A 12,314-nucleotide genomic window follows, 5' to 3' on the forward strand; every position below is an offset into this window, starting at 1 on the left:
GTAGGGAAAATGAATTATACATTTTAATACAATTGATATAGCTCAAGTGAATTAACATCTCTGTATTTACTTTTCCTATAAATTGTTAACATTTTCATTGCATCTGGCATTGCTCTTTCTGCTCTGTGTACATGTTTATAAGACTGTGGTATTTAATGAAGAGCTCTTTTAAAAGTATTGATAGCCATGAATAAATTATATCATATTTGATCTATGCTAAAGATTCAAAGTCCAAGGTCTTTGAATAGAGCTTAGAATAAAAATGTAATTAGGCTACATCCCTAAAGTCTGATATATCTTTAAACAAGACTGCAAATGAAACTTTATTAAAACTTCAAATGAATTATTTCATTGCTTTCTTTAAATTCATTTTCCCACTCTTCTCTTTCATGTCTGTTACTGACATTGCTGCTTGTATTTTACCTGTCTATTCCAGGGTATTTTAATTATTTACTGCTTAATGAGTAGTACTGAAGTGAAGCTTCATTCAAAGTTGCCCACTCAGAAACAGATTTTTTGCTTCAAAGCTTTGCCAAGTCTAGGACTACTGCAGCTGAGCCTGCAGTTCTCACCATATTAAATACACTTTTCTGGAGGCAGTGTTTCCTCTTAGTAATTGACAGAAGAGGAGTCACTGCTCCTAGAGATGTCTTCTTAGTGGGAACAATGGCCAGTGGGAGTGCGGCGACTGCCAGTTGAATAATTTTCTTCTCCATACATACAGAGATATTAAGGATTGCCTTAAATCTAATGTGTAAAGTACAATATTAATAAAAGTATAACTTAAATATATACAATTTAAAAATACATTTTGAAGGCAATTATCTGTGCTCTCTGACAGCTTCATTATTGTGCCTGATGGTAAGAGCTAAATCCTATTTTGCTTTATGTGCCTGAATGACGTGTACCTTGTTGCATGACTGTAGTTTTGGCACTTATGCGCAGTTTGCAATTCAGCTGTGTGCATGCAAGTGTACACATACCAACTGAGCCTATTCATTAGGGCTGTGCTCTGATGAGGAGAAGGAGAAAGGTCCTACCATGTTTAAGTTCAATGATATAGTACAGTGGGTGCCAACCACTGTGGCTGGAGTACCACAAGCAGCCCTGAACCCTCTCCAAGTGCCTCTGCAATCCTCTTCCCCTATCCAACCTACTGCTCTGCTTTCTGCTCCCTGCCACTGTGCAGCCTGTCCCCTCCCTGATCTGCTGTGGGGCACAAACAGAAGCTGCCCTTGTCACTTGTGGCACTCATGCTACAGATTGGCACCCCTAGTCTAGTGCAGGGCTGGTCCATCTTGCAGCCTGAAGTCTGCAGGTGACATGCAGCCTCTGAGGGGCTCCTCCTCCCTCTTCTGATTTCAGCTTATTGCCTCTACCCCTGGGGGCACATTAAGGCCATGGAACCCAGGGAGTCAGAAGCTTATGGGGCCCAGGGCCTCCATGTAACACATCATGGCACAGTGCAGTGGAGTGTGGCACAGTGGAGAGTTCACATGTTTTATGACCCTGCCACTCAGAAGTTAGCACTGGTCTAGTGGCTAGGGCACTTGCCCAGGAAAGAAGAGATTCAGGTTTCAACCCCCTCCCCACTCTCCCTGCCCTGCTTAACTCCAACCTTCTGCTTCCCAGCAAAGTGCTCTAACTACCAGCCCACTGGTTAAACATTATCCAAACCCTTTTCAGTACACCTCTTGAAGCTGCCCCACTGTACCTTGCACATACCATTTATTGCGTAAGATGGAAAAGCAACACTTGGGAAGGTTTCTGCCCTACTGGGAGGAAGTGCCCAGGCTAGAATTCTTTCCTATCCGGGACTGCATCCATCTGGCTGAGCTACCTACTCTTCCTCCTGGCTTCACATCTCTTTCTCTTAGCTGCCCAGTGGGCCAGTTTCAAGGATGGTTATGGCAAGTGTCCTAATAGGATATAATGGCAAAATTCTGCATAAAGTATCAGCACAAGAATTGTACTAAAGTATTGATAAGAGTGTATATGAATTAACAGAAATAACTTTTCTAATACAAACTAGGTTCTGTCCAGAAACTTTCGCATTAATTTATAAAAATTGTCAGATTCCATGCATTAAAATCATATACAATATGGCTAGGGACAGAAGTTACATTAAAACTGGTTTAAGTGATGAGAAACTGGTTTAAACCTGTAACAGAACAGACATTCAGTGCACATAAACCAGTTTCAAAATGATTGAAACTGGTTTAAGATAAACCTGATTGGATGTAGTATCAGACTTAACTGATTTAGGTCAAACCACTTTATGAAACTTCTGTCCCAGACCCCTTCCTGGTTCAAGTTAAATCACAGTACCCCAGGTTCCCAGCATGCTTTTCAGCCCTGGGCTGGGCTGTCCTGTCTGCTCCAGAGAGCAGGGCAGGGCTGGCCCCACCCCTCTGATCCCTAGCTGGAGCAGTGAGGGCTGGCTCACTGGCCTCCTCCATGGAAACCCTGTCTGGGGTCTTGGGCCAGAGAGGAGGGTTAAACTCATCTTCCCCAAAGTACAGAGCTGCCCTGCTGGCTTACTTAGTGCTGGCTGCAATTCTAGATTACAAATCCCAGAGGCACCTGGAAGCAGGAAGAGGAAGTGATGAGCAATCCTGTAGAGTCCAGCTGCTATGCTTGTGGACAGCAAATCCCATAGACCTCGGGGGCAGCAAGAAGAGGAAGCGAACACACAGCCCGTGTTGGCTATGTGCTGGAGCTGTGCTCTAGCACCCCCTGGCTTCTGGCTTGAGCCACTGCAGGAATGTGGCTGCATCTCCTGAATCACAAATGAATGTCTGTTCATTTGCTTATTGGTTCAATCTTTGCAATCTTTGCAGACTAACCTGCAAAGACTGAATCAATTTAGCCTTGGGCTTTTTGACTGTCTGACTTAGCCTATGTGATTTTATTTTCTTATTCCCTTGTTTTGTGGTATTTTAGATCTGACCAAAAAAGAAACATAGAAATATTGACCAAACAAAATACATACCATACGTCTCTGTTCATTGCTAGTTTTCTGCAGCCTTTTCCTCTTACTTGTATACCTACCCAAAAAGGTTAGGAACATTTTGTACTAATGCATGTGAATTGTCCTACTGAATATGAGTATATGCAGGGTTTTGCAAGATTGAGGCTATGGATTATTAAATCTTTGAGCATGGACTATCCCCTATTTCATCTCTATAAAAGGGCAAATGACTTGCTGCATTAAAAAAGATAAATAGCATGACCTGAGTACAAAAGGTTTTTTTTAGACTTAAGTTCAGATTTAAAGAAAAGCTATCACTCAACTACCATCTGCAGTATGAGTTACAGTGTAAGACTAATGACTTCTTCTGGAAAGATAAAACCTTTAAAAATATATATTATATGTAATTTGTGAAAATTCATGGCAGGAGATAGGTGGAAGGCAGAAGGCTTCCTTACCCATGTTCTCCACACCATCCTGGGTCCCGGGTCTGCTGTACTATCCAGGTGTCTACCAATTTCTCCCCATTGGCTGATTAGACTGAGTTGGAGTCTAAGTGCCAAGCGAATTGTAGAGACTGGCTGGGCTGCTTTAAGGGAAGGTCCTAGACCTCTATCCAGTGCTGCACTGAATATCTACAGAGGTCCTCAGCCTCCCTTGTACCAGCTGTGGAGGGTAGGACACCTGGAGGAACTAACACTTACTTAAGAATTGCTGATGCAGCCCACTGGGGTCATAAGCTGACAACTGTCATTGCTTCATGGAACCATGAGCATGGACATTTTCATAATATGATTTACAGAGTCCTTCAACACTTGCCCCTTCAATGGTAAAAGGGTAAGACAGGCATTCTGGTACATGCCTACATCCAGTACACTCAGTTCCACACTGTCTTCCAGCTCCTTCCCAATTTTCTTTATTTCCCCCCACCCTCTTTCCCAGGCCACATGAAGTTGTATGACCTCATCAATCCATCAGCCTTCCCCTGCCCATGGTCAAACAAATCATCTGCGTCACCAGTCAAAGAAAGCTCGACTGGGGAGGCTGAGGGTTGGAGAGGGAGTGTTCTGTTACTACAGAGCTGACTTCTGGCCACATGCTCAGATTTGGAAGAGTCAAACATTTTGTGACATTAACCAGTTAGAACAAAGGGTCATGGTTAGCCCAAGCAGTTCGCAGCTGCCTCCCTTTGCTAAAAAGAGATTATGAGTGTCACTTCTAACATTTGTTTACAATTTTGCTATTTAATTATTAAATAAAATTGCGACTCATCCACCATAAATTATCCCTAGATATTGAAGTGTTTCATCCTCTGAGCAAAATCTTCTTAGACCCTTCTTTTGTTCAGTAGCACATTGACCTAATATATTATGGCCAGTCTTATTGTAGAGTATATCTGAGAGTGTTGTATAGTCACTTCTAGATGTCTGGTACTTATGTACTGCAAGTTCTGAGGTGGTCTATAAAAGGTCTAACTCCCTGATTTTCAACCAGGGTGCCAAGGTTCCCTGGGGTGCCTTGAGAGCCCTTCAGGGGTGCTGAAGGATACTGTGCAATGTTAGTACTATTAGGTGTACAAACATGATGCACAAGATAAACCCACTGATTTCAAATAAAAATCCACAGTGCTAAAAATATTCTGACCTGTTGTGGTCTTTCTAAGTTCTTTGCCACAGAAAAAATACTGTATTTCCATAGTAAAAAAATGAGAGAAAACTAAGAACTGGCATTTTATGAGGGGTGTCTTGACCCTAAAAGTGTTAAGAACCACTGGTTTAACTTTGAGTGGGCTCATAAAAACACTGTTTTAAAAACATGACAAACTTAGCACTGCCAAAAACAAAAAGGCTTTTAAACTACCACCCAAAGATTAAACCAAAGGTTCCTAAACAAGCACCATGGATCATGAACCTCCCACATCATCATCCTTTTTGAAGATGTCCTAGTTTCCCCTGCAAATAGTCTCAGTCCTACAACAAGGCCAGGTCCCAGGATAGTTAATGCCCAACCTTGTCTGTACTGTCAACTCCCAGGCCCCCAGGCTTGAACCTTTCAGACCACAGGAAGTCTTTTGTCTTCTGTGCTATGGAGCACAGTAGAGGGTTCTACTCTTTTGTGGTTGAACTGCAAGGTATGCTGGTACAGTGCTTAGTGAGGAGCCATCATGTTGTATTACAGTATCCTTAGGAGCCTAAATGATTCTGTCTACTAAAAATCCTTATAAATCTTAAATAGTCTAATTTGCTCATGATTAACTTATTGTAAAACCAAAATCACTCATTTTTTCTGAAATTGCAAAGTTTTCTCTCTCCACAATACTGTCAAAAATTGCTTGTTTGGGACATAGGGAAGATGAAAACTAAAAAGGGGGGAAAAAATCACATTTTTGCCCTGCTCTTAGATATATGAACATAGGTTCTTGCACATAACAGGAATTCCACTGAAATCTGTGCAATCCATTTTACCTCAGTCTAGGCCAGCATATCTATTTGCTGAATGAGGACCTTATTTTATTATTTTGTCAACCGTTTATTCGAGCTCTCAACATATTTCCAATGCAGACTTATAAAATCCCTGTAAATAGTGGCTTACATTAAAAACTATGACATATTCTTAACTATTTCAGCATGAATACTGCTACCATAATTATAATAATTGAATGTAGGAAGCTAAAAATAATGCAAATATTCAAGCAGTTAAGCTGAAAAAGAAGCAAATATCTTTTAAAAATGGTAATAATATTTTCTTTTTTTTGCTACCATTAAATATTGCTTCTAGCAGATCTTATATCCTTGTTGCATAGTGCAATAATTTATTTAAAAAGATGTCCAGTAGTTTTAGATTAAAATGTAATATAATATAAAGTGTTATTGTTTTGTTAGGTCGTTGTTTTTAAATAAAGTGGAATATTTTGCTAAACTCCTCAACAAATGTTTACAATTTAGAACTAAATGTGCTTTCTACATATACTTGTGCTGTTGAAGAACTGTGCCTTATAGACCTGTCAGCTTTTTTCATATGATCGTTTCTGCTGCATTATTTTCATTGGTAAATGTACAAGCTGATAGAAAAGGAAATAATTAGGTACTCTCAATATTGCTGAGGCATGGAGCTAGAACAGGTCAGTCAGTGCATTTTACAGATTGTGACATTTTAAATTACCTGTACAATACTGGAAGCAATCTTTGGACCTAATTAACATCCCACCTAATTAATGTCAGGTCTGCATGTGCAGACCTCTAGACAGATTCAGACTTTATTTATTTATTAAATATCATATTATTCAAACTTGCTATCTCTAATTTCTGTATTGAAAACTTCAGATTGGTATGCTGTTTTCTTAAGTGGGAGTAACTCTTCTGTTTTTTCTCCTTCAAGTAATCAATGCACTGCTGAATGAGTTCATTTTAATGCACTCAATCATGCCTCTAATGTTTGTAGCTTACGGGCGCAAGCATCAGTAATGCAGGAATGTTATATGGCTTTAGTTTGGGCCATTTCATAAAATATTCATGGAATCAAAAATGTGCATCAAAATAGCGGCTGGGAGAATTACATTTATGTGCCTGCTTTTATGGCAGCTTCACATTTAAACCCATTTGTGTTAATATCTAGTCAATCTTTCTACTTAAAAAAAAAAACAAAATGGTAGTCATCATATGTACTCTTTTTTGGTTAACATTTGTCTAAGATATCTGCTTTGATATAATAAATGTATGCTTTTGAACTGTTCTATAGGAAGGGAAGTTGTAAAGGAAGTTTTGGATAATATTCAGAAATATAGGACTGTTTCTCTGTTAAATTCACATTACATTGAACTCTTGCTTTTTAAGTGAATGGATACAATCTGTTTTTGTGGGCTTTAGGCAAACTCTAACTCTAATAGTTTCTGTTCAAACAGTGCACTTTCTTTTCACTGAAAAACTAGTACAAATCTTAGTGCATATGTCTCCAACTACTATGAAAATAGGAATGATTTATTATCTTTAATACATTGAGTGGATGAATGATGTCTTTGTATTAATATAATTGTTTAGAATGGGTCTCCTACTGTAAAAGGTATGTAGTTACACCATTTCATTCCCATTATTAAGATGAATTGATTACTGATAGCTTTTTTGATGCTATGTCCTGGGGTCCCGTTAAATTATAATATTTTTGCAGTAGTGCTATATATTTTGTGAAAATTATATTTGTGTGTTTGACTTCTTTGACTAATGAAAAGAAGAATTAATATTTCTAAAATTTCAATTTTAGGATACACTGGGATAATTTCTGAGCATATTGCTTGGGGATATTAAATGTGCAGACACTGTTACTAATGATAATAATAAAAATTAGCTATAATTTCATATATAATATTTTGAAAATGTATGCTATAGATTTTTTGAAAACAGTCATTTTCCTCCAGGAAATCTGGGAGAGATATATGGGATGTCCTTTACCTTCCATAAAATATTCCTGATGAGCACTCCCACACAGTATTCTTCCTCTTCCTTTGTCTCTCTCCCTCAAATGATAGTAGAAATCATTATAAATGTACTGTACAGATGATCTAAAATAACCCTAACTTTTAATCCAAAGGTCATTTATAACCAGCTTTATTCCTTCTCCAATTATGTTTATTTAATTTAGTTTGTTTAAAAATACAAATGCCTCTATCCACTTGCTCTAGGTACTTGTGCAAATATTGAAATAAAAAAAAGTGAAAAATTAAAATTCTGGAGTCACTCCAAGTCAAACTAAATCAACTAGGTTGACAGAATGGATAAACAAATCCGCCATCCCCCTAAAGATTTTATTTTTCCAAAGGACTCTAATGCTTGGGAGAACAGACAGACCTTCTGGCTTGTCCCAAAGATAGGCAATTTCCAATTATTCTGGAGTAAGAATAAAATTTAAAATATGTTCCCAGCAACTGCATCTCCTGTAATCCCAAAGGAGTCTATTTTAAAGATCCCGGGGTATTGCAAAAGTATGGCAGTATTGTACAGAACAATCTCAGGTAGTCAAATCCCTGATCAGTTAGTTCTTTTGCAGGTAAAAAATTATGTTTCCCTTTTATAGGAAGTTAGTGCCCATTTAACAACTCACTCTAATTAAGTTCTTAGGTTTTTCACAATCTTGGCTGTTGTAGTTGTGTCTGCAGTAGAACTACATTTAGACATATTTTCACCTAATTCCATCTGAATGATACCAGAAAGCACAGACTGCCTCCATATGTTGATGCCTGATGTAGATGGATTGTTCTCTAAAGAGTCTTTACTGAGTTCTGGCAAAAAGAATATCAGGTCAAGGCTCTTATGGCTAGTTCAACTTCAAGAACCGCAGGGCTTGTGGAATATATTACTTCAATTTCCACTCTGTCGGGAATTGTCTCAAGGCAATCCCTCAAAAAATGAGGGAGAATGGGGCAACAGAATCATCTCATTCTATACCTCCAACCATTCCTGTAAGGCCATTGAAAGGTCTAAAAGGCTGTTGTGTATATTCTTTAAGGCCATCTGAATCTGTCCCTTTAAGAGACAGCATCTCTGAGTCTAAGGTGAAATAGGTATGCTAAAGATAACTCTCATCCCTTGATGATTTAGACGTGAGAGGTAGTAGAACTTACTTAGTAGAAGTTTTTTCAGTTTCACTAGAATCATGCTATATGTGTCTGGCAGTCTCTTCTATCAACATCTTATAGCATATCTATTTCTTTATCAAACACACAGTTAAGTAACAATTTCTCTATCCAAGTCCAAGATCTGAGCCTAGTAGCTTCAACTGTGTAACCCTGTTGAAATGAATTGTCCCTGAGCAGTTAACTGCACTGTGTTAGATGATGTAAAGTTCCCTCAAGGAAGACCCATGTTTCAAAATGGGAAGATAGTTTTTCTTATGGTTTTAGTAAGTCTTCCTCTGTCTGGTCTAATATAATCAGGAATGTAATATTTTCAAATTCTCTGAATTGATCCTGGTCACTTTTAAAATTCATTTTGTAGCTGTATCAACCTAGTATCTTCTATCTTCAGACATCCAACAGATGAAGTGTGTGAAAGAACTATTATACTGTACTTCTTTCCACCTATTTATGAACCAAACCTTACTTGGAACTTGCATTCTACTACAGAACCTAATGAAATTATGTGCTTGAATTTCTTCGAGATGGTCCCCTTTTATCTTCTATTTTTCAAAACAAAGTACAAGCACTGATGACTGATTCTTGCTATATGGCATTCATTAGGTGCGATAGTACTTTGTCCAGACTATCAATTCTTTTTCCTGTTCACACTCTATTTACTCAGGCTTTCCCCTGTTTACCCAGGTTACACTAACCTATATAAATTAGGGAGGGACTTTGTATACTAGCCTGAGATACCTACACTCATTGGAAATGACTAGGTTATATGTGCATATGGAGATATATTACATGAAGAAAAAATTAATTCATTTTTCATCAAATAGTCTATTCGCTTGAATAGAGAATGAACCTATCATTTGAAAAAAAAATCTATTCTTCACATTTCTGCCCATCTCCTTCACAATCTATAAGTGTATGTTCTGATTATAGGGAAACGAACTGAAGAGTAGTTTGAATTGTGCTCCTTTATATAGAGAGTTGAGGGTTTCTACTTTGTATAAGATTCTGTCTTCACCTGCTAATCAAAATGTAACACAACAATGTGGATCTGCATTGGCAATCCACTAAAACTTCCATTTACTCGCAAAAAATTATAGCTTGGCTGTGACTGGGAATATAAGGATATTGAAGATAAGGAAGAGTTATGGATACCTGTAAAATTTAAAATATTTTTTCTAAGTACTAAATTATGGATTAAAGCATATTGACAATTTTGTGAAAGAAAAGGACTGCATGCAAAAATGTTTTGTAATATTTTGTGAAATATACTGATTATATTTATGAATGACTTGTGTTTTCCAGGTCAGTTCATGAAAGCTGCTGAGCATTATGAAGCATTCTATCAACTGACAGTAGGGCGGATATGGAAGGATGAGACAAGCCATACTTACAACTCACTGGCCTGTGAGCATCTCTGGAGAATTTACACATTACTCGCAGACAAAATGCTAGAAAATAAAGAACACCAACAGGCCATCAAAACTCTAATAAAAGCTTTTGAAATGGCAAAAGAAGGTGGGTAGAAAATAACACTCCTACATTCCTTTATTTAATGTACAGGCCCTGATTTTCCCAGGAGTAAAGTAAAAATCGTCAAGTGTTTGACTGGGTGATTATTTCCTATGAAATGCAAAGACAAATGCCATCAATATACTTCCAAATCCCACTGTAAAACAAAAATGCCTTGCTGACAACAAAGAATCTATTAGTTTCTTGAAAGCTTTATCTCCAAAAATACAATCTTCTGGGAGTAGTGTTGTAAAACAATGAACCCATAATCAGTACGAAGGTCATTGACAGAAATTGAGATTTTCATGGGTTAGCCATGGTTGATTTGGCATTTCCTGAGTTATATTATCAAATAGATCATTAACATTTCATTCTATATACTTATTAAATAATTATGGAAATGAGATCATGTTTTTCTATTGTAACAAATAAGGTTTTTGGCTTTTCTAGTGCAGCTGAAATATTTACAATAGTTTTTTAAAGTTTAAAGTAAAAATATGCTTTACATGGTAATTAATGTGACAGTGTTAAGGCTTTAACTATGTTAAGTGGAGATTTAAAAAAAATCGTGAAGAGATTTGGATAGCATTTGAATACATGCTGTAAAATGTTCATCAGCTGTAACAGAGTTGTTTGTTTATGATGCAGTATTACGTATAAGAGGGAATACAAACCACTACAGTTGATTTTAACAAAGCACATGTTTTTCTGGCTTTTAAAATTACCTTAACATCACTTATTTATTGGAAAATGCCATTAGATGCCAACTTCTGTGGGTTTTTTGCCTGAAAATATTTGACATGTTCCCAGAATAAAAATAAAATAACTTGAATAGTCATCTTTATTTAGTTTACAATTTTAGAAAAAGAATAAGAACATAAATTATGTGGCATTTCTTACATAGAATATTTTGCTTGAGAACTGCAAATTAATGCACAATATTGATTCACATTTTATGACATAAATTTTCATCTGTATTTTAAGGAAGAGTACATTGATCAATTAATGTAGTCTTTAAGAACTAATTAAAATTGTTTACATCATGCTAAAAATTAGCAAAAATGAAAAATATTTGAACATAATTTTTTTTAAATAAAGTTTGTTCATCACAGTAAAATAAAATACAATTTCCTCTGCAAAACCAGTATGTATGTAACTATGTAACAGTTTAAAATATATCAGATTAAGCATTAACTTTGTTCTCTAGCAGTGAAAACGTATTTAATTATTTCTATTTGGGGTTTTTTTAATATTTTTTTCTAATGACCCAAATTAATTCCTAACAGTTCATACAGTTAAAAAATTGAGCATTTAAAGGTACCATTTTAAAACTGCTTGCTGTAACCTCATAAGAGAAGTTTTGGGGTTAAAGCAAAATACATCCTGGGCCTGTGGCTTTCAAACCTTCCATTCCATTCTACTTCTTTTGAACATATGTCTTTTTGAGCAAATTTAAATGACTCTGTTGGTTAGGTAGTTCTTTCCTTCTTTGGTTTTGATCCTTGGATAATTCATCTTAATTTGTTTTCAGCACATTAATAGATCTCTTTGAGCAGGTACATCAGCATTTAGAATATTATTTAAAGCAATAACTCTTGGGATCAGACATATTCACTATTACAAACCGCACACTCACCTGTGCTATGCTGCTGAGTAGTAGTTTGGGTGGAGAAGTTGATGGAAATTGCCCTGGGATTATCAAAATGGATCTGATTCTGCACTGATATCTCCTTTGATCAAGTAGATATCCCAAGTATTAGGTGACTATTAGGGCTATGTGAAGCTTCGGTTGCTAATTCAATTCAGAGGAGATTCAGCCCGATTCGGCGGCCAAATCTCTGAATGCAAAAAAAATTGGGAGACCAGTAAAAAGGTCTGAATCAATCTGAAGCCTCTGAATTGATTCAGCAAAAGATTCGGAGGAGGTTTGGAGATTTGGCGATTTGGGCGGTCCCCACTCACTGCTGCACAGGGCTGGAGAAGCTTCGGTTGCTAATTCAATTCAGAGGAGATTCAGCCCGATTCGGCGGCCAAATCTCTGAATGCAAAAAAAATTGGGAGACCAGTAAAAAGGTCTGAATCAATCTGAAGCCTCTGAATTGATTCAGCAAAAGATTCGGAGGAGGTTTGGAGATTTGGCGATTTGGGCGGTCCCCACTCACTGCTGCACAGGGCTGGACCATGTCCGTAAATAGGGGGGTGGGGGGA

The 12,314-nt window shown here is 37.2% G+C and overlaps 1 protein-coding gene across 1 annotated transcript in view; it reads left to right on the forward strand.

Annotated features, from left to right (window-relative positions):
- TTC29 (tetratricopeptide repeat domain 29) overlaps nucleotides 1-12,314 on the forward strand; it is a 220,811-nt gene that overhangs the window by 66,766 nt on the left and 141,731 nt on the right. Inside the window, exon 6 of the mRNA XM_014520005.2 lies at nucleotides 9,900-10,112. Coding sequence (XP_014375491.1) covers nucleotides 9,900-10,112 — 213 coding nt within the window. The remainder of the gene's footprint in view (nucleotides 1-9,899; nucleotides 10,113-12,314) is intronic.

The sequence above is a fragment of the Alligator sinensis genome, unplaced genomic scaffold (assembly GCF_000455745.1).
Source record: "Alligator sinensis unplaced genomic scaffold, ASM45574v1 scaffold169_2, whole genome shotgun sequence".
NCBI classification, from domain to species: Eukaryota; Metazoa; Chordata; order Crocodylia; family Alligatoridae; genus Alligator; species Alligator sinensis.